The 24209-nt window shown below is 34.2% G+C and overlaps 1 protein-coding gene across 1 annotated transcript; it reads left to right on the forward strand.

Annotated features, from left to right (window-relative positions):
• Window positions 1-787: 787 nt before the first annotated feature.
• On the forward strand, window positions 788-23514 carry Cdc50 (cell cycle control protein 50A). Its single transcript, XM_089644923.1, has 9 exons — window positions 788-950; window positions 1102-1235; window positions 5644-5849; window positions 6837-6976; window positions 8475-8600; window positions 9943-10028; window positions 16054-16189; window positions 17258-17423; window positions 18730-23514. The coding sequence occupies exons 1-9, from the start codon at window positions 896-898 to the stop codon at window positions 18773-18775; spliced, it is 1095 nt and encodes a 364-aa protein (XP_089501049.1). The 5' UTR covers window positions 788-895; the 3' UTR covers window positions 18776-23514.
• Window positions 23515-24209: the final 695 nt, after the last annotated feature.

Here is a 24209-nt window from a genome sequence, read left to right on the forward strand (position 1 = left end):
GGCCCCTCGGCGACCGCCCCAAGGGGGGCGAGATGATGACTGTCTGACTGGGTACTCTTGACTCGGGACTGTTGGTTGCGGAATCTGTCTTCAGCTGTTGAGGCGAGATCGTGACCGCCGAGAGGGCAGCCTCCTGGGCGGAGGCGCCTCGGCGGCCGCCCCAAGGGGAGGCGAGATGATCACTCTCTGACTGGGTACTGGATACTGTTTTTGGTCGGGACTGTCTTCAGCTGCGCAATCCAGCGACCGTAGCGCGCCTGTCGTGGGGTGCTGGAACTAAAGTGGTTCCGCTTTACACCACTTCGGTGCGTTGTCTTGAGTCCATGGCGCTGGCATCGACATTCTCACCGTAGTCGTTATTATTATTTTAAAAGATGCTAAAATGACATTTGTACAAAAGACCTTCAAACAATTACAATATGGCCTAGCCTTGGGCGAAGGTTTTTATTGCCGGGACGCTGGTTTAACAATACACCCATTTCGGATTACGACTTGATGAGGGTCTAGAGCTAAATCTGCCGACTAATGGGTGTATTGCTTGAGTTGGCTTTCTAAATTTTTATTGTGATTTCCGGCCAGGCTCTTTACTAAATACTTAATGTCTAATAATTCGAACTGCCGCCTCCATCTGCGTGTAAAATCACAGAGACAAATGCTGGAGCACGTGTTCGCTTTGGTCTTTCTGTGAATTCAAGTCATGTATATACCTAGGGACATATCAAAGTGAACAACACAACATCGTGATTCTGTCAGTTTCCGAACCTACTATCTTTCGTATTGTCTATGTACATGTACGAATATACGTCAAACTTGCTCAAATAGCTAGAGTAATTTCTGATTGACCTCTCTCGTTTATCAAAAGGTTTTAACGACTGTTGGATCACAACACGTCGAAATGGCATCCCCAAATGATGCGGTCGACGCCTCTCTAAAATCCAAAAGACCCTCAGGTGAGATGAAACAAATGTTCTTATTGAAACAATTAAAGTTTGTTTACTATCGTGACATTTCCGCTCTGTATCGATCACACCTAGCAAAATTTAAGGAAGGTCAACTAATCGATGTCTTATATACATCTTAAATGGTTTATATTCTTTTTAGATTCAGCGTTTAAGCAACAAAGACTACCAGCTTGGCAGCCAATCCTAACAGCTGGAACCGTTTTGCCCACATTTTTCGTTATTGGCATTGCCTTCATTCCAGTGGGAATCGGATTGCTGTATTTCTCAGATGAGGTGAGTAGTTGTGCTTGTACTATTACCTATCTACGTTATTTTTGGACAGGCCTTACCCTTATTTAAAGAAAATCAATACACCATGACCTTATTCTATTTCGGCTATTGTCTATTATCTTGAGATTTAGTCTGCTATCAGATATGACATCATTATTCTATTTTCACATAAATCATTAGTTTTGCTCATGGACAGGAGTTATGACTCAAATCGGTAAACTTTTATAACTACATCTCAAATTTTCAGTTACAAAAATAGTTTTATAGTTGTTCTAAAAAATTTCAAACACTTTGAAAAAAACAATATAATATAATTTCCTATTAATATAATTCTCATACAAATGTTAAAAATGAAGGTAAATGTCCAAAATTACTGGATACGGTTAATACGCACATTTTATTTTAAAAACACTTTGTATCAGTTTGATTTCAATGAAAAACAATTATTTCTTTAACTGGAAATGGAAAATAATCCATATTAGTAGTTATTTTGTTAAAATTAATATAAAGGATAAAAACCATTATTTAGGACCGTCATGTTAAAAGTTGTGTACTGCTGCCAACCTGAAAAAAATTCACATATTGGTGTATAACCGCGTTTTATGAAGAAATAAATAAATGACCAGGGAATAGAAACGATAATAATAAAAATATATATTTATTTATGAAATGTGCAACTAAAACTAAGAATACAGGTTAAGTGTCCATAGTGTACATATGTTTATAAATTAGGTATTAAATAGAATTAACAACAGCAAATGATAATAGGTAGTATGTAACAAATAGAAAAAGTTGAGGTTTCTCATAACCTGCCTCACTAGGCTAGCAGGTAGCCTGTGTTGAGGCAGTCGTTTTAAAAGATAATTTAAATACATTTGAATATACCTACACTTAAATTATAATATAATCGCTCAATACTTTTGTTAGAATTTGGGTGAGGGCACCTGTAAAGGCCCTATTATAACATTTTATCCAAATTATAAAGTTCTTTTTGAAATTTGTTTGAGTATCACATTTTTTTATGTTCTCCGGAAGAGTATTGTAAAATTTTGTTATATGCCTAAAATTTCTTTGACAAATATGCAGTATGCATTACAGGAATTTTTAATAAATCTTTGTTATTGTATTCGAGTACAGCGAGTATTTTTACGTTTTGTGTAGTAGTTTATTTATGTATATAGGTGCGTGAGGATTGTTTTTGCGTATATCTGCCGAACTATGGAACTGATGATTAAATAGAAACGATAATGTAACATTTCTCTTTATATTAACTTTGTGTAATATGTAATGTGTTGTAATTGGACATGGTCCGTTAGAGTTAAATAGCCGATGGTTGGCAGGCCGCTGTTGGGGCCATCAGGTCCCGCCCAGTGACTTCTGTAAATGTATCAGCTCCAGGAGTTTCTCGAGAGGAACAGAACTTCCTAAAATGTCGCCGAGCTCCCAGGCATTCTTCTCCATGTTTTCTTTTAAATATTACTTCTCTTGGGTTTTTTAAAATGATACTGATACAAGCGATCAGCCACAGGGAAGGTGGCCGAAGTTACAAGTGGCTTTTCAAGGAATCAGCCACAGGGAAGGTGGCCGAAGTTACAAGTGGCTTTTAAAGGAATGAGGCTCCAGGCCAACCTCTTGCCTTGTGAACCCATAGCATAGTCTTAGTTTAAGGGGAATGGCTGCGCGGCCCTATCATATACAATGATACTGATACAAGCGATCAGCCACAGGGAAGGTGGCCGAAGTTACAAGTGGCTTTTCAAGGAATGAGGCTCCAGGCCAACCTCTTGCCTTGTGAACCCATAGCATAGTCTTAGTTTAAGGGGAATGGCTGCGCGGCCCTATCATATACAATGATACTGATACAAGCGATCAGCCACAGGGAAGGTGGCCGAAGTTACAAGTGGCTTTTCAAGGAATGAGGCTCCAGGCCAACCTCTTGCCTTGTGAACCCATAGAATAGTCTTAGTTTAAGGGGAATGGCTGCGCGGCCCTATCATATACAATGATACTGATACAAGCGATCAGCCACAGGGAAGGTGGCCGAAGTTACAAGTGGCTTTTCAAGGAATGAGGCTCCAGGCCAACCTCTTGCCTTGTGAACCCATAGCATAGTCTTAGTTTAAGGGGAATGGCTGCGCGGCCCTATCATATACAATGATACTGATACAAGCGATCAGCCACAGGGAAGGTGGCCGAAGTTACAAGTGGCTTTTCAAGGAATGAGGCTCCAGGCCAACCTCTTGCCTTGTGAACCCATAGCATAGTCTTAGTTTAAGGGGAATGGCTGCGCGGCCCTATCATATACAATGATACTGATACAAGCGATCAGCCACAGGGAAGGTGGCCGAAGTTACAAGTGGCTTTTCAAGGAATGAGGCTCCAGGCCAACCTCTTGCCTTGTGAACCCATAGAATAGTCTTAGTTTAAGGGGAATGGCTGCGCGGCCCTATCATATACAATGATACTGATACAAGCGATCAGCCACAGGGAAGGTGGCCGAAGTTACAAGTGGCTTTTCAAGGAATGAGGCTCCAGGCCAACCTCTTGCCTTGTGAACCCATAGCATAGTCTTAGTTTAAGGGGAATGGCTGCGCGGCCCTATCATATACAATGATACTGATACAAGCGATCAGCCACAGGGAAGGTGGCCGAAGTTACAAGTGGCTTTTCAAGGAATGAGGCTCCAGGCCAACCTCTTGCCTTGTGAACCCATAGCATAGTCTTAGTTTAAGGGGAATGGCTGCGCGGCCCTATCATATACAATGATACTGATACAAGCGATCAGCCACAGGGAAGGTGGCCGAAGTTACAAGTGGCTTTTCAAGGAATGAGGCTCCAGGCCAACCTCTTGCCTTGTGAACCCATAGCATAGTCTTAGTTTAAGGGGAATGGCTGCGCGGCCCTATCATATACAATGATACTGATACAAGCAATCAGCCACAGGGAAGGTGGCCGAAGTTACAAGTGGCTTTTCAAGGAATGAGGCTCCAGGCCAACCTCTTGCCTTGTGAACCCATAGCATAGTCTTAGTTTAAGGGGAATGGCTGCGCGGCCCTATCATATACAATGATACTGATACAAGCAATCAGCCACAGGGAAGGTGGCCGAAGTTACAAGTGGCTTTTCAAGGAATGAGCCACAGGGAAGGTGGCCGAAGTTACAAGTGGCTTTTCAAGGAATGAGGCTCCAGGCCAACCTCTTGCCTTGTGAACCCATAGCATAGTCTTAGTTTAAGGGAAATGGCTGCGCGGACCTATCATATACAACTTAAATTTGGATTTGAGACCAAAATACTTAACCAACCTGAATAATATATTTTTGAATTGAAATATATAGCAAATTTCTAGTAAAGATATGAACTACTTTATTTATTTATGTTTTAAATTATAAATTATAGGCCATTAACCATAGATAACTAAACTGTTTTCATTGTTTCATTGTAACTACACATTCGTCGAGTGGACTACGTAATAAAACACTATAAATAAATCAAAACTATTTAATTAAGATAGGAACTTGTTACATGGCACAAAAGTAAGCTTTATAATGAACAAATTTAGTACAAATTAATATCAAAATATCAGTCTACACAGTGACCACACATGTCAACATTATGTGGACCACAAATAGCCTTTCTACATCTGGTGCAACGGTGTTTGGTCATCCTCTGGGCCTTGGATGGACACAGGTAGCTAATTTTACTTAGACGGAACCGGAGCTTCTATTGTAGAAGATTCGCTAACATTAACAATAAATATAAGACTATATGAATGTACATACCTTAACAATAAAATTGTTACAACTAAACTTTGGTCGACGACGATGAGATGGTCATAGGGCACGTACTAGTATGCGTGTGGCCGCAATCGCGTCACGTGCTGTACTGTTTACTCAAATTAGGAAGGTAATGAAAGAGTCAAGGTCGGGGAGCGGGGGGAAGTAGGTGATTTCGAATTTCGCCGAGTGGCGCGTCGTCGCCTCGATGAGCGATTAGTTATAATTCAATTTTTCATCATTTCAGAGGCAACTTTGGCAATTATTTGTTAGTTAATGGTAATTATTAAAAAAAATAATTTTGCTATATTTACTATAGTAATATGTTGCAATATAAAATAAAGCATTTAAAAAAACACATTGATGGGCTTTAATTTTAAAATACTAATGACTGATTTATATTGGAACACAAATTTAATTTTCCGTGTGTAAATTAAAATTTCTTCCCAAATAATGCTTTTTTAAAATGTTTTATTTTATTTTTCATTATACATATTAACACAGAAGATAAGGCAAGATCATTTTTTTATTAGTTATAATTCTTATGTATAACACCGCTCTACATCTCCAGACCATCTAAGCTTCCCTTTCTATTAATCTTATTTGTTTGTTTAATCTTATTTGTATAATATTTTAGGTAAAAGAGCATGTGATGGACTACACATACTGCGAGTCCATCGACCACAACAACCGCACCTGTGCAGAGATCATCACGCAGAATGCCTCGCAGGAGTGCAGGTGCCAGATTCCCTTCAACCTGACGCAGGAGTTCAAGAGAGACGTGTACGTCTACTATGGACTCTCTAACTATTACCAGAATCACAGGCGATATGTCAAGTCAAGGTATGCTATATTTTAACTTGTGATTAATAAATAATGTCTAGATTCCTTTTCATTTTGTATACCTAGAGGCACTTCAATCAGGTAGAAACTTAGCTACACGTAAAACTGAATATCTTTTTGGAAGTCTGATCAAACACTTTCGTGAAATCTGTACAACTTTTTCTGTCTGTAGTTTCTAGATCAATGCGTATAGTTTCAGCCCACAATGTTGTTTCCATCATGAGCCACGGATAGATTTGAATATGCTTTAACTGGAAAAGATAAGACATTATAGTGTTTAATAAGAAAAAAGAGTGTTAAAAATACCCCACAAACCAGCCAAGTTTCCAATAGGGAAGTTGAGTGAAAAATATTATGACTTTTAAAAAATATGGTCATGTAGATCAACCAGTACTGATTATATATATATTGAAATTCATAAAAATCCCGTAAATATTAATAGAGACGATGGAGCTAAGCTCAGTAGTTCTTGGTATCCGGTAATTGATTGCTACACCAGAACTAAAAGATTACGCATCTGCCCTGATGATGGACACTGCAATGCTTTCCGAAACGTTGGCCAAAGAAGGAGGTAGCGCAACACGGCATAATACCCCAAAAACAAATCACTAGAATACAAAGTAAATTGATCATTTTATGAACAAAAACATGATTTATGAAGATATTACAAGAATACTAATAATTAGCTGCCACCTCGAAATAAGCGGAAAAACAATCTCATAATGCGCATGCGTGTAGTATTTGCTAGATGCAAAATGCAGTGTTCCCGGATTTAAAAAACAAAAGTTTTTTTTTTATTAGTACCAACCTTAATCTAAACTTTTACATTCTTTATACAATATGTAGAAAAAAAATCCTTTAACGGCTGTGAAGTGATTTTTTTTTAGTAAAGTTTTTAATGTACAGATATTTGCACAACGGTGACCAATTGGTGAACTTAACGACATTGATCCACATAATATTAATTTATTTGTTGATTTTTTCCAGGGATGACAGTCAGTTGCTGGGACAGTTGTCGCTGACCCCTTCCTCAGACTGCGAGCCATTCGCCTACTCGGAGCCTGATGCCAACGGAAACAAGAAGCCCATTGCGCCCTGTGGAGCTATCGCCAACTCCATGTTTAACGGTTGGTAGCATCGATCTGATTTCTGTCACCAGTTTTCATTCTGTTAACGTCCCAAAACCATAAAATATGTATACGTACACAGAGTGACCACAGACCTGGAAATTCGGGAATCATCGGAGAATGTTGGGAAATTTATAAATATTTTCGTAATATAAGGTTTTTTTTCGAATTACGGAATTTAAAAAAAAAAACATTCGAATTTGAAGAAAATTCAAATTCTTTTTTTATTTTATTTTTATTTTTATAGTGAATACCTCACAATAGTCCCAACTGCTCCCGTCTGGAGCCAGTGAGACTATGGCATCCCCAATTGGGGGATGTTGTGAGGCTGAAGGTAAGTGGGGAAGGGAAAGAGGAAGGTGGGGAAGTACCTGGCTATTCAGATCTAGTCACTAAACACGGCTAAAGCCATTTGGAGCAACGTTTCAATTCTGAATGGTGGTCTTACACCAGGGCGATACTGGTAGTATCTTCCACTCTGGAACGTGCCGCAAATATACTATATATTATTTTAATTAATTAATTGTGAAATAACACAAATTAATCAAATAAAATTTATTTGCGCACGCCGGGTTCGAACCCGCGACCTTCGGAATGGCAGTCCAATGCGTTACCACTGGACTATGCCGGCCGTCAAATTGAAATTCAGGTAGGTATTCGCAGTAAATTCGTAATAAGGCCACTTATCCTCACGTCAATCGAATTTTTGGGGCTGATTACTGTCTGGGCTCGGCCTGAATTCAGACATTCCAAGTAAATTGATAAAAATACTACGTATTTCCGTCCAAATCAATTTCACGGGTGATCAGCGTCGCGACCGCAGAGTCAAATAGAGATATTAAAAGTAATTTTATAAAACAAACACAACCTATTTCTATGTAAATAGAAATTTCTTAGCCAATTACCGTGGTGGTCGGCCCTTCAAATTCAGATATTCAAAGTAAATTTAGAAAATAAATACAACATAATATTTCCATGTAAATCAAAATTTTGCAGCTGGCCTGTCATTTGAATTTACGAAATAAAAATAAGAATTGTGATGATTTATAACCTCGTAATGGATATTTTTTACTGTCTTCGTAAAACTACAGCGTGCCAGATTTAGATTTATTAAATAATATGGTGTATTTGTGCACAAATTGATTACTTTCATATTACACAGACAAATTTTCATGCGCAGACAGAAATAAAATTCGAATAAGGAATTTAACAGATAATTTTTTTTTTGTGAATTTTTTTATTCTGAAGACTTTAATTTGGCAAAAAAAAACCGTGCGACCCATGATCTAGACGAGCGCGAACAAGTATCAAGCAATAGTTGAACACTAATGAAAATGTCTGAATATATTATTATAGTTACAAGTGATTTCATACACTTTACTTTGTCCTTTTGTCGGCTTAATTATTTATTTGCTAGTTGGGAATGTGTGTTTGGGCGAAGCTGGTTTATCTTGCATTATATTTCATGCTTCCTAATGTGATGTGGTATTATTTGCAGATGAGCTGGCCATCTTCTCCAATGTGACGGGACAGCCGGTGCCACTCCTCAACACCGGCATTGCCTGGCCTTCAGACAAACACATCAAGTTTAGGAACCCAACCGGCTTTTCGTCTTTGGCAAAAGGTATGCTGCATTATTATAGTATAGAAAACTGCAACTGTTTTTCAAAAATGTGTTTTAATCAACTGACAAAATTAAATCATTGCCGTTTTGATTTTGAAATGAAAGGTTATAATGGCTGCAACTATTGGTTTATTTATTTATTTATTTATTTGTTAAGACATACACAGTACAATTAGATACAATTAGATATTTTTAGTTATTACATAGTTGTAGTACCTATTACGTATGTCCATAAAATATCATTATGTAATTTCGCCTGAGATTGTTATAAAAGGAAGGAAGTGTGTGGATAAAAATAAAAATAATAAATAATAAATGAATTGAAAACAAGAATTATAATAAGCTCACGAATTGTAATTGACTGTTAATAAATAGGAGTTTTGAAAAATGATGTGAAAATATTTTTGAAATATGTCATGCTAAGAAATTTAATAAGTTAGTTTTGTATGTTAGAAAGGAATCATGAAAGATGTCTAAATGTAGTAATTTTTCGTAATGGGTGTATGTTGTGATTGCGCGAGTAATAACTGAATTGTTTGCTGCATTGGTATTGTTGGCTTCAATATGAAATAGTGTAGTGTGCCTGGTACGCCTCGTTGGAACATTTAAACCAATTACGGATAGCAATTCGGGACAATCTATTTTATTATTTAGCAGATTATGTAGAAACAACAGGTCTGACAATGTGCGTCTTTTTTGTAAAGTTAACATATTATTTGTAGTATTGTTGTATTTCTTGAGTAAATGTTTCGAAAATTTATTCTGTATACTTTCTACTAAATCTATGTATACCTTATATTGAGGATTCCATATTGTGGAAGCATACTCCAGTGGACTTCTGACCAATGAACAAAACAACATTTTCAGAGTTTTAGCACTTTTGAAAACTTTGCATATTCTTAATAAGAAACCTAGCATTCTGTAGGATTTTGAAATAATGTGTTCAATGTGCTTGTCAAAAATTAATTTGCTATCTAAGTAAACACCTAGATCTTTACACGTAGACATAGGTTGTAAAGGTTTGTTATTCAAGTTGTATGGATAGATGATTTTGTTTTTATTTCTAGTAAATGTAATCGAGTGACACTTAGATATGTTTAAGGACAATAAATTTGATTCACAGTATATGCACAAATTATCAAGATCGCTTTGCAATTCCATACAATCGGATAAACACTTTAATAGTGACCATATTATCACTGCAAATTATTTGTCCCCCACTTTTGCATTTAACTTATAATTATAAACGAATGGATAAAGTTGTATTATATCACCATGTTTATGTGATAAAATTTTAATGTTATCTATGTGTATGTGTTTTAACTTATTTCATCATTTCCAGCATTTCAAAACTTCAGCAAACCAAACTTGTGGAAAAAGGAAATATGGCAGTTAGATGAAAGTCAGCCAGAAAACAATGGATTCCAGGTATGCTCTCAAAATGCTCCCAAAATAAATGTTTTTTTTTCCTAAATAAACCAATTCATTTCTTTTTCGCCAGGTCAAAAAATAGAATAAAACTCCCTAACAGAGGTATAAAATAATCTCCAAAAAGGGCAAAACTATCCCTAAATTTTAGGCATTCACGTTATTGTTCAACTATCTGACGTGTACCCGGCGTTGTTTGTATTATATATATATATAAATATTCTGGAAGAAGTTCTGGAGAATTCTCTAAATGATAGTAAAACCCAAAAAAAAATCAAAATCCGTTTCGTAGTTTACAAGAACTAAGCGCACAAACAGATAGAAGCGGGAAAGTGATTTTATTTTAGTATTAGCTGACGTGCATCCGGCGTTGCTGGCAGTTATCTTTAGACATATATCATCGCTGACTTTTCTATAGACCTTTTTAAGATACATAATTCTGTATATCTTAACATTATTTTGATGTTTCTCATAAGGTTCAGCCAGCGTTAGCAATGTAAGCGCCCGAAAATATTTTTTTACGACTTGATTACAAAACATCGACTTTTCTCTACTTTCTATAAATATAATATGCATGTTTTATATACATAAATTATTCGGAAGAAATTCTCTAAATGATAGTGAAAATTCTATCAACATCAGTTGCGTAGTTTCAAAGAACTGAGCACACAAACAGAGAGACGCGGATAGCTACTTTATTTTATACTATGTATTTAGAGATATGCTAATAATTCAGAATTTTGTGTAAAACGCTTTATATTTTTCAATTTACGGAGTCTTTACCCATACTCTATCTGCTGGAACTGTTTCTTCTAAATCTAGGAAGAAATCCCTAGCAATGGCAACACTAATCCTTCTGCTCCCATTCTGCCCAAGGACATTCACAGAGAAAATATTGCAACGAAATTGGGGTACCTAACCCCTAGTACCTACTAGAAGTAGTTATTTTTTTTTTTTTTTTTTTATTTATCAACTTTCAAAAATATATTTTTTACAATTAAGTCCCGTTAAACTGATTGATATCAGTTTGTCAACGGGTTCTTTTAACAATTACTTCTTAAATACATATACAATTTTAACAAGTACATAAAATATACACATAATTACATTAATACAAAAAAATTCTTTCACATAACCATTTTTTTAACATACATTTCCTTCTGTGAGTCAATTCACAGCTTTTTATTGAGTTTGGTAACATGTTGTAAATTATTGGAACGAGGTATTCTAGAGTTCTTTGACCATATTTATTCAGGTATCTGGGAACTACAAGTCCATCGTTTGCAATTAGTCTTGTATTATGAACATGTGTCACTATTTTATTATGTTCAGATTGAGATGTATGCTGACTCGCAATTTTAAGCCACAATAAAGCACGAACAGATAATACATTTACAGAGTTGTATAGTAATGACTTTGGTACGTCATTTCTTTGTTCGTATTTAGTTCTGTTTAATAATAATTTTACCAAAGAATATTGTACATTTTGGACTGAAAGAAGATTTGTTTTTGTTGAATGTCCCCATGAAGTTATTCCGTATCTTATTAGGGATTCCGCCAATGATAGGTATACTATTTTAAGGGTATTTGGTGGAACAAAAAACTTTAATCTATAAAGTTTGCTCACTATAGCTCTAAGCCGTGTGCACACTTTTTGTATATGTATATCCCATTTAAAATAACAATCAATTGTTAAGCCTAGATATACGTATTTTGAAACAAGTTCAATATTTTTGCATGAGCATGGTTGTATTACAAAGTTATGAATGCAATTAAAGTCATGAGAAATAATTTTAGGAATTATGGTGATGTTATTATGAGGAGATCTGATGTGCATAAGCTTCGTTTTTTTAGCATTGATTATTAAACCTACATCATGTGACCATTTTTGAAGAGTGACAAAGTCAATTTGAAGTAAATTACTCGCTATTAATAAATCCTCATGTGAAATAACTAATGCAGTGTCGTCAGCATAAACGTAATGTTTTACATGAGAAAAAATAAATTTCATTGCAGTAACATATATTATATACAAGGTAGGGCCTAGTATGGACCCTTGTGGTACGCCTGCGAAAACAATATTTTTTTTGCTAAAATGATCAAAAATTTTTACACAAATCTTTCTATTTTGAAAGTAGTTAACAAATAATTTATGTAGATTTCCTGTAATTCCAATGTTTTCTAGAGTTTTAAGTAATTTACTATGATCAATCGTATCAAAAGCCTTTGAATTATCAATAAATAATACGAGTACATGTTTTCTTTTGTTAAGATCATTATTAATTTTATTTGAAAATTCTTGAAGTAGTAGATCTGTGCTTTTATTTTTTTGGAAACCATATTGATGGGTATCAATAATAGAAAATTTTTCAAGGTACTTTATTAGTTTTACAGATATATATTTTTCTAGGATCTTTTCAATTGCAGGTAAAATACTGATCGGTCTATAGTTTTCAATTTCACTGTGTTTACCACCTTTGTAGATAGGTCGGATTATGCTACATTTAAGATCTTCAGGTATAATTGCCTCCGATAAAATCATATTAATTAATAGAGTTAAAATAGGTCCTAAGATATTAAAGTGTTTTTTAATGTCAGACATTCTAATTTTATCTATCCCCGGCGATTGACTATTTTTTAAACTTCTGACTACTTTTTCAATATCACAAAGTTTTGCTTGTGTTAAGAGCATGCTGTGTGGAAGTCTATGTGTTTGAATATGAAAAGCTTTTTTGTCACATCTATGTAATAGTTGCTTAACATTGTCAGAAAAAAAGTTTATTTGTTAGATGTTTGCTCAGTCGTTTGTTCTTTTTTTAAAAAATAGTTTGATATTACTTGGTCGCAATTACTTTTGCTCTTCCTCCCTAACAATCTGTTTATTTCGTCCCACGTTTTTTTAGAGTCGGCAAAGTAATTTTTAAATTTTGAGTTGAAGAATTTTAATTTGCATGTACTGATTAATTTTGTAACTTTGTTTCGATTACATTTGTACTCTCTTTCATAAAATTTATTTGTAGGATTATTTTTCCATCTTTTGTAAAGTGTATCTTTTAATTTGATTTTTGATAATAAATCTTCATTTATCCATTCATTTATGGCATTAGGTCTGATTTGAGGTTTATAAGACTTTACTACAGTACTTTTTTCATAGATTTCATTAAATTTATTTTTAATTTTATTATACAGAGTAACGCAATCCACTTCTTTCAAAAGAATATTCCAACTATATTTTTTTATTTCTTTATCAACACGTTTTTGAGACAGAATTGTGATTTTTTCATTTTGTTCAATATTTTTGACGTCATGGTATTGTAAATTTAGTCCCGTCATAAAATGATCAGCAATTCTCGAATCAATTACACACGCGGACAAGTTACATTTATTAGATCTAACATATATGTGGTCAATACAGGATTTGGTTATTTGACCAGCAACGATTGCTTCTCTGGTCGTATCATTAATACATTTTGTCAAGTAATTACTGGTAAGTATATTTTCATAAGCTATTATATTTGAATCACTTTGATTTAGTATGTTAAGATTAATATCCCCAAAAAATATTATGTTATCATTAAAGTTTACATTATTGCAAAAAAAACAAGAAATTTCATTTAAGAATCCCTTTTTATTGAGGTTAGGTGGTCTATAAATTGCTAAAATATAAAAATTACATTTATTAGGTAATGTCAATATTCCAAATACATTTTCAAAGTGAATGGTTTCAACTATTTTTTGTTTAAAATTTAAATGTTCCCTTATATACAGCAATATTCCACCTCCTTGTTTATGTTTTCTGCAATAATAATACGATTTATATCCTGGAATATCATATAATTTAATAAGTTCCTCGTTAATTGCAGTTTCGCAAAGCATAATTACATCTATGTCTTTCAAACAGTTTTTCAAATAGGCATGAAGAATATCCCAATACTTGTTTAGTGATCTTATATTTATTTGGACACAGGTTAGGTTAGTATTGCTTTTATTAATATTTTGTGCGTGAATCCAACATTCTAAATTGCTTACTCGGGTAAATTCTACATCAGTATCATTTTCAATATAGTTGAAAGCCATTTAAAAATATAATATAATATTATACTCGTAACATTCAGTATAATGGTTGGAAGTTGAAATATAGCATCTATTAATAATGTACAAAATAATAATGATGTACAAAATATACTTGAATATTGTAGGCTTGTAAAAAATCAATTGAAAAATAGATTTTAATTTTGTGCATCTTATAAAGAAAAATATCGAACTGTTTGTAATAATAGTATTATCCTCGTATATTTTAATATTATGGTTGTTGGGTTTAGTATTATTTGATACTATTTCCCGAGAAGCTATGTACAACCTAGTATTGAGTAATACAAAACAAACTTGAATAATATCGGCGTGTAAGTAGAATATATAAAAAGAGAAATGTTTCAATAATAATACGAGAGAATACTGCTGTAGAGTTATGTGCAAAATACTACTATAGAGTACAAAATAAACTTCAAGAATATGGATTTGTAAAACGTAGTTAGAAATGTCAATTTTATGACATCCTGATGAAGAAAACATTAAAACATTACGATTTTTAATAATCGATTTTTTGGTGTGCAATTTCAAGCATTTTTTTATAAAACTTACAATTAATCTTGTCATTTGCTCGGTGATTTGATGGAAATGTCAGTTTATTTTTTAGGTTATGTTGTTCACAGTTCAGACATTTGGGTGCTTGGCTTATATTAATACAAGTCGTATGTGTGTGAGGGCCTCCACAATAGCTGCAGCTAGCTGCGTCCTTTTCTTTCCCAAGGCATCTACTTGATGTGTGTCCAAAGCGTAAGCAATGGAAACATTGTACCAGCGGGTTTGCATCTTCGGCGTAAATTCTTTGATATCCGATATTTATTTTTTCTTTTTGTATTATAGTTCTTCGGATGTCCTTGTCTACCTCTACAATGAAGTTCATCGTGTCGTTGTATTTATTTTTAACAACCTTTTTCACATTTATTAATGATTTGATATCTGTAGTGTGTGTAAAAACTTTAAGATATTCGTTTTGTTCAAATAGGTCATCAGTAAAATCTTCAGTGTTGTAGTCATTGAAGATGCCTTTGAATATAAGTGTAGGTTTTTTTTTCATAAGTTCTTTTGCTTCTACATCCTGTAATTCTTTGGAAATTTCTTTTTGCAGCATCAGTGCGTCCTCTTTTTTAAAGCATTTTATGATTAATCTGTTTTGAGAAATTTTTTTAATGCTGTCAATATTAATCCTTAATTTTCCGTTTTTAATTTTTTCTTGGATTCGTTTTTGGAGTTTTTCATTTGTTTCTTTATTATTTTGATTAGGGGTAATCATTAGGGAAAATTCGTTTTTTCGATTTAAGTATCGTTTTTTATCTACTGATTGGTCATACGACTCAAGTTTGACATTGTTTTCAGTCATTTCAATGGCGACGTGACCCATCAGTGCCAATATTGTATTCACTTTTAATGTAATTAAGTTTTGTTGATCCTTGGTAAATTTTTTTGTTGGATCTTGTACTGCCTCCAACAGGTCTTGAATTGCCGTCTTGCATGATTCCATAAATTGGTGGTTATTTGTGTGCGTCATGTTTACCCCAATTTACACTGTGTTGTTTATTTCGTTGAGTTGTGTGTTATTGTCACAATCACTGGTTGAGCTCTAATGGACTCCAATAGAACACAGTTAAATTTACAAAATGCACCGTGATAAAGCACTTGAATGACAGTATGTTTAGCCACCTTTTTAAGGAAAACTTTTTTAATCAGTAAGTTCACTCACTTGAATATAAATCTTCAGATTATTCACTGTTTTTAAGCGGTTTTAGTGAGAGCAAAAATATCGCGTCTACTCGCTGTTACGTACTTGGTTGAACTTCTTTGAAGATTCTTCTTTGAAGATTCTTTGACACATTGATTATTGGAGGGAAAACACAGTTTGGGGGGGAACGACATGGACTTTTATCACATAACCTTGATAATATTGTGGTGTTTTTGTTGGCAGAATGAAGACCTGATAGTCTGGATGCGAACAGCCGCCCTGCCCACCTTCAGGAAGCTGTACCGCAGGGTTGATCACAGCAAGTCTATGTTCACCGCTGGACTAATCAAAGGAGAATACACACTCCTGGTTAACTACAGTAAGTTTTACTACTGACTGTTTTCAACTCCATTCAAAGAAGCAAAGCTAGCAGTCCACAGTGGAGTGCTGATACCAACCCTGATCTGTGGCAGTGAGGCATGTAATTGTCAGATGAACATAGACTGAATGCTGTAGAAAGGAGATCTCTGTGTATGTGTGGTAAAAATTTGTATGACCGTATGAAAAATGTGGAGATTCGCAAAGAATGCAAGGGTGGTGTAAGCTTGGTGAGTAAGTTTAAGAAAGGTGCGCTTAGATTGTTTGGGCATGTAGAGCGGATGCACAAAAAAAGTGTAAGGAGAATATATCATGCCGAAGTTAATGGTAGAACAAGTCGGGAATGCCCGAGGAAGCATGCATCAAATTCTTGAGTCAGGTCATTTATTTATTTATTGGTAAAGGTAAGAGACAAACAGCTTATACATAAAATATAAATATATACATGTTAAATACAGTCAAGCCAAAAAAGTCTCCTATATTAAAATTGATTGGAGATGGAGTTTTATTGCATAAAAAAAAAATATGTATATTTTAGGTGAGGAGGGGAGGAATAGGAATTTAGGATGAGGATAGGTCATGCCAAGATCCAGAGTAATAGAAGAGTATGTATGATACAATGTATGAATGTGAATGAAGCAAGGAGTGTGGGCCGAGACTGAGTTGTGTGGCAGTTTATCCTCTCTGCTTACCCCTGCAGAAACGGCGTGAAGCTTTGTTAGTCACATAGTTATGTGATTTTGTTCTTACACAAGTGATGTGTATTTGTTCACCTTGAAACAGGTCGGCTAATGGACCAATTCCACAGAAAGTGTGTGATAATTATGATAAATAAGTAACAATATTTCAAAAATTTTTCCTCGATAAGAATTGCATCTCGCATTATTGTGAAACATTAGTGACATCCTTTGACATTCAATAGAAGCTTAATCAAATTAGCGACTAAATGTATTAGGCGATTGCGCGGGAAGTTATAAATAAATTTATTGTAATTCATAAAAATTACCTACCTCGGACAACTAACCTATTTATAAATAACCTAACCTAACTTTTTGATGTTTTCTTCCAGCCTACAGCGTGACGGCATTTGACGGCACCAAGTCCATGATAATTTCCACCACCTCGCTGCTCGGGGGCAAGAACCCCTTTCTCGGAGTGGCCTACATCGTGGTGGGTTGCATCTGCCTGGTGCTGGGCATCGCTTTGCTCATCATCCATGTCAAGTGCAGTAAAAGGTATGCCTTATAATGCTATTTTTTCACTGTACAAATGTGCCACCTTTTAAAGATACAACAGTTTTTGCACTTGATATGTATTCCCGTAGAATCAGTATGTGTTTGGCTGTCCTCGCCTTTGTAACTTGATATTACCATCCATTATGGTCCGCCCATTCCGCTATATCTATTATAGTGTCTTAAAAATCTTCATCTACGCTGTCTATATTAATTTGATATTAAAAATAATAATAAAATTGGCAAAATGCAATATGAAAAATAGTGCATGAACCCAATGACTGCAACATTTTGCTGTCACTTTTTTACTCTGTTGACACTTTTTATAACTAGTCCTTTGCTGAGCCGAGGTTAGCCAATTATTTCATTCCTCTAGATCGGTAGTTTCCTACTAGGGGTATGTGTACTCACTGTACGGACATTATGCGGTGCGAACTGTATGTTTGGTCTGGACATTTTGGGTACGCGAGTTTGGGCTCTTTCTCAAAGGGGTACTCAGGGGAAAAACTAATTGGCAACCACTGCTCTAGATTGATCGATCCTTGATTGTTACTTGATCGAGAGTTACGTTGGGAAGAGCGCAATTGTGCATTGGAGCTGTCTTGATCCAAATTTCGGTAGATTGGGAACAATGGCTGTTAGTTTCACCTCAAATTCTAGAATAACTGGGCTACGTTATGTTATTATTTCACAGGGTAATTACTACAACTAGGTAACTCTGAAATCGTAAACCATACCTTTATTTCCTCGCCCTTATATTTATTTTTTGTTTTATGTGATTACCACAAGTCCTAGCTGCTCCCAACTGTCTGGCACCCAATTGGGGTATGTTGTGAGGCTGGAGGTAGCAGGGAGGGGAAGGAGATGGGGAAGAGGAAGGTGGCGGAGTACCTGGCTATTGAGATCTGGTCATCAAACAATTCAACGAAGCCAGCCATTTCAAGGAACGATTCATTTCTGAATGGTGGTCTTACACCAGGGTGGTACTGAGAGTATTTTCCACTCTGGAACGTGCCACAAGTTCACTATAATTATTTAAGATGAATAAATTGTGAAATAACACAAATTCATAAAATATTATTTACTTGCGCACGCCGGGATTTGAACCCGCGACCTTCGAATTGCTAATCTAGAGCCTAACCCCTCGACCACGGAGGACATCAGCATAAAATATGTGTTGTGGCAAACATGGGTAAGGAAATTAAGGTATGGTTTTGTGTGTAACTCAAAAAGCTGATAAAAGTTGTGGTACATAATTACCCCACGATTTGATTGTTAACTTATGTTATTTGTCATATTTTTTTTTTAGCACAACGGAGATGATAAATGTGAATCCAAGAACTCCATACTCGTAAAGTACTGGTCCCCTTCCTTCCCGGTGCTGCCTATTGGTACTGATATACTGAGCTTTATTCAAAGAATTGTTTGGTTTTTGCAAACTTAAAGGTTGCATATCATACACATTACTAATATGAATCTTAACCTTAACAATGCAATCTGTCCCATCATGCGTCACGTTTTGACCCGATGTATGTATTTTTGAGAAACTTCATGGATCACATATGCGACGGGAGAGCCGCTGATGGATCACATATGCGACAACCACATAGATCGGGTTAAATTGATCAAAAAAATTGTCAAAGTCAAATCTCAATTTGGATTTTTACAAAACCCTTTGATACGTGAACAAGAAATATCTGTTCAGTTTTTAAGGTTAAACGCAACGCTCGTTGTATTCTACGTGTTCACAGATGGCGTCAATTAATTAATTTTGTTTAAATACGCTTTTAAAAGGTATTGCTTTACAATATTAAGACAAATCATTTGTTTGCGCCCGTATATACGCAATATGAATATGAATCAATAGTTTTGTTCGTTTAAAGACTTAATTCTTTCGAGAAAGGCACACAAATACAATATTTTACCGATGATTCAATCCAATATTGTATTTGTATGCCTTTCTCGATAGAATTGAGTTTTTATATGGACAAAACTATTTATTCATATTCATATTGCGTATATGAGGGCGCAAACAAATAATTTGTCTTAATACTGTAAAGCAATACTTTGCAAAAGCGTATTTAAACAAAATTAATTAATTAACGCCATCTGTGAACACGTAGAATACAACGAGCGTTGCGTTTAACCTTAATAGCATATTCATTTTAGCGTACATTGTACCTAAAAAAAATAATTATTTTAATTTATCGGTAAGCTAAATATGATTTTTAAAAGAGAGTTTGCAAAAATTAACCAAACATTGTGGAAAAAAAAAAACTGATTTTTATCATAATTTTTCTACACATTAAAATAAATGAATCTTTAGAAAATGTGTGGTTCATTGATTCTATTCTATTGATGACAATTTCATAATGCTTAGTTTTACCACATATACGTATACATTACGTATACATTTGCGAACTGAAACGTTAACCATACCACGAATTAGGGGAAAGGAACGAATCCACTGCAAGCGGCGTTTGGCGACATTTGTGGTGGCTTCGTTTCTTTCCCATAAGTTGAGGTTCAGTTCGGCAATTCGGCTCGCGGATGTATATGAGGTGGGGCAAAATTCAACACCCTATCGGAAGATGTTCTCATTTTTGCAAATGGCGTCTTATGTCATCACGTCTTTAAAATTTGTGTAATAAACAAAAGCAGAATATATGTTGACAAACCACAGATTGCTATATAATCCTCAAGAACGAGGAATAATTTTGTTATAATAATTATTTTTATTTTGCAAACAAAGTTGCTGCCTTAGGAAACGAGTGAGGACTTTTGCACCACCTTGTATTATTTATTTTTAAAACTGAATCATATTATAATTTAGCTAATATGTATAAATAATTAGTTCTTAATTTGTTATAATGTATTGATGATCAAATTGATTTGTTGTTATTATAAATTCATACAAGATGGATTTCCCAAATTTCCAATGCTGCAATGCAATAAATAATTGACTACTCATTAATTAAATCCCCCAATAAACAAGACAAATTGTTACGATAAATTGAGCACAAATTATTCAGATGTCCATAAATTTTATTCTAGACCTTGTGTCAAAAGATTTGAAGTCAAGAATTACCAATAATATTTACGATCTCGTAAAGAAATATGCTTTCAAAATTGAAAGGACATTTTGTCGTCTGTAAAGTCTGCAAGTTGATTTTTTTTCAATCATTTCATAATTTAATCTCCGCGCACATTTAACAACAATGGTACTTGTCATTGGGATTTGTGCTGTGATTTCATATTGATGTTTATTTTTTTTTTACATCTTCGGTCCAGAATTTCGTTGAAATACTCTGTGACACGGCAGAGCTCTATTCTTTCCCTTATCAGTAATAAAATATAATATTTCAAATTATTTGACACCTTTGAGGCCTTTATGCGTATAAACTAAGTTAAATCCAAACATTTTTATTAATAAAGCTTCCTGTGGACACAACTATATGCATTTCCCACTAACATATGTTCCTGCATTCCCTCACCGAACCCGTTACCCAATTACTTGTCCTTGTCTGACAGTTTGGAATACCTACATGAGTGATAATTGAAGCATTTTATTGATACTTTATCACTCTAATAAGAAAACCTGATTCGATTTCGAAAATCGATTCGCAAGTGCTTCAGAAGATAAGGGGTAAGTCAGACTCCTTTCCCAATTCTAAATAACTAATAGATAAATAGCTATCCCAAATGGTTGTGTCAATTTAAAAGATTAAACAATGTTGATTTCAGTCCACCACAAACTGATTCGCAAAAAATTTGCAAACACTTCCTGTTGTGTTTATTTTGTTATCAGTTTTATTATTTTCATGGCGCTGACAAAAAAATCAGTTATATTTATATACCTACTAATTTTACCTCCACAAAAACATGGTAACAAATAATATTATGTATAACATTTTCACAAAAAAAAATTTTTAATGAATTTTTCAAAAATTTCATTTTTGTTCTACTAATAGCACAGTAGTATATTTTTGCTTTGCATAGTTGGCACTAAAATAATTAATATGTACTATGAAGTTCAATTACTTGTTTAGCTGGTCATTTCAAAAGTAACATTTATTTATAATAAAGCCTTTGTTGCATAAAAATATTGGTATTCACAGATTCATTTAAAATTTTTTTAATTTTTAATTTTATGTAACGTTATAAATATAAATTTATTTTAACAATGGTATTTAGTTGAATAATATTTTTTGAATGTACTTTTTATACTAAATGATAATCTTCATAAAAATGTTTGTTTTTATGATTTATTGAAGATATTATGCAATTTTTTTATTAAGGTGACTTGTGATTGATTCAATGGAAAATTAATATGTCTCAACCTCTGAATAGATAAGTCTATAGAAGTGTGTTGTGGGCGTATCCATGTGCCTAAAGTAAACTATTTTTTTTCTTATTTCTGTTGAAATTGATGAAACATTTTTAAATATCAACAAAACATTATCAGGTAAGAATAAATAATGCTCTCACAGACAGAAACGGTGAATAACTTCATATATCTAGGCTGGTCTATAAGTGATGAAGGAGTCTGTAAAACAGAAGTGCAAAGAAGAATTTCTACGACAAAAGACGCCGTGTGGATTAGCAATGGGTCATGATTCCTTTTTATTAAGAGTGGCAGCCACTCGTTTCAATATTTTCGTACAGCTCCAAGAGTCGACAGTTGAACGGAAGCCGAGAGCTCAGAGTATATGATCAATGAGAACACTGTGGTCACACAATGCGACTCGCCAGATATGGTTCCACCGGTACGGCTTCCCCGGTACGGCTCCCCGATACAGCTCCCCCAATACGGCTCTTGGCCCCCAGCTCTCAGCGTATGAATCGTACGACTCTTGGTACCGGTACTCCACCTCGAACCATGAGAAAAATAAAATGCTATGTAGTTAGTAGATGTAGCTACGTATGTCCAAGTCCAGATGTCAGATTGTCTGCTAGTTGTGTGGCTCGCTCATGAATGACTAGTCGGTAGTGTGGATGTTAAAAATGATACCGAAACCAAAATAATTGTTTCCAAAAATTGTATTATGAAAACATTTATCAAATAGAAAGTATCTCACAGTCAAAAGATCGCAATTGCTTTTCACTTTTTGTTGGTCTGCGAGCAGCAAATTTGTCTCCCAAGACGGAATTAGAAGGGGTGTTTTGTTATGAAATTATTTAGTTTGATTATATTGATGGTGCCGAATTATTCTACTGAATTTGCAAGCCACGCCGTGTCTAGAGTTGATAGATCGATGGAAATGACCATTGATGATAATTGACAATCTTCACAAGTCAAATCAAATGTAAAAAATGTATGTCTTCAATAATATAACATTACTAATTTTGTTTATTTGTCTAGCCTTCTCTCTTAGCCTATTACGTCGAATAATATACTTAATGCTTATGTATGTGATATAAATGTAGTAATTATATACATATTATTTAGGTTTATTTATTGTTTAGGTTCTAAATTATTTTAACATTCTTTGGAAAACAAACCTATCTTTCGACACAACGACACAATTATTTTCGAGATACATGTTATTATAATATAAATATTGAGTTTTGAAAGAAGTACCTACTTTGCCTTCAGTATTGTGTAGTTTTTTCTGCATTTAAAATTACCTTAATTTATTAATTATTAGCATTTAGGTAAAAAAATATGTATTAAGTTCTTAGCTGTTCACATTAATTTTCATAATATTTAGTTCACATTTATATAAGTACCTAAATTTATAGATTAAGACATGATTAAATCATTCTTTTTATTAAATGTGTAGCCGCTTTGCATTTTGACAATTTAATTTTTTTTAATTTCCATAAAATATTTGCATTTTTTACTAGTTTCATAACTTTTCCCCCCTCTTTTGGTATCTTTAATCTAAATTGAAAAGGACTTATCCAGAAATTATTGAATTAAGCCAAATTAGTTCCTAATTTCCAAAAAATACTAGTATATGAATATATTTTTTCTCTTCAAACTTTGTAATAAAAAAGGTATTCTTTAACAATAATTAAGTACTTACCATTAATTTACCACCATTTTAATGATTTATATCTGTTGTTGATTAAAATGCATCTACATAACTTGTGTAGTAGATATCTATATGATATACTTCCTGAAAATATAATGTGAGATGTTATTACGTTTATATTATTAAAGAATATAAGTTTTTTTTTGTTATATTATGTATTAAATGTCTAATAAATATTTTTAAATACATAAATATTTTTTTTTAACCTTATCAAACAGAATTAGATTAGAGGGGGAATTGTAAATTTTTTTCCAAATGATTTTCCTTGTTCTTTGATGGAAGACTCAACTAGCAGAGGTGAACCAGCGATACATGCATATTTTATTAAAGCCATTCATTGGTGAACACGAATTCTTAATATGTCCCACGGAGAAGAATTCGTTTTCTATGATACGCGGTACAGGTTAGGTAGGTTTTTTAAAATAATTTATTACTTGTGTCGTGTTCAGTGGCACAGCACAGCGACTGGGCAAGTGGGCAGCTTTCTTGGGTCAGAACATTGGCCCGCTTTTTCAAAATTAAATTGAATGCTTTTGAAAACAGGTGAATTATTGTTCTTTGCCATGATTATATTGGATTAAAGTAATTTTAACCACAAGATTAACTTAAATTATCAATCGGCTGAGAGGAGTCCTTTATTGGTCAGGACGTCAGGACGAACAACTGACAGGTAAAACTAACACTAGCACAAGAGCCCTTTTCGCAAGCCAGTGGATCTATAACTATTTGGGGAATGTTGTAAGATAATGGG

This window comes from Hesperophylax consimilis, chromosome 22 (assembly GCF_061612785.1).
Source record: "Hesperophylax consimilis isolate HC1 chromosome 22, BYU_Hcon_1.0, whole genome shotgun sequence".
In the NCBI taxonomy this organism is placed as follows: Eukaryota; Metazoa; Arthropoda; class Insecta; order Trichoptera; family Limnephilidae; genus Hesperophylax; species Hesperophylax consimilis.

Coding starts and splice junctions, on each gene's coding strand:
- Cdc50 (XM_089644923.1), top strand. CDS start 896: ATGGCATCCCCAAATGATGCGGTCGACGCCTCTCTAAAATCCAAAAGA. Junction 8,601..9,942: donor CTTTTCGTCTTTGGCAAAAG/GTATGCTGCATT, acceptor CATCATTTCCAG/CATTTCAAAACTTCAGCAAA. Junction 16,190..17,257: donor CACACTCCTGGTTAACTACA/GTAAGTTTTACT, acceptor GTTTTCTTCCAG/CCTACAGCGTGACGGCATTT.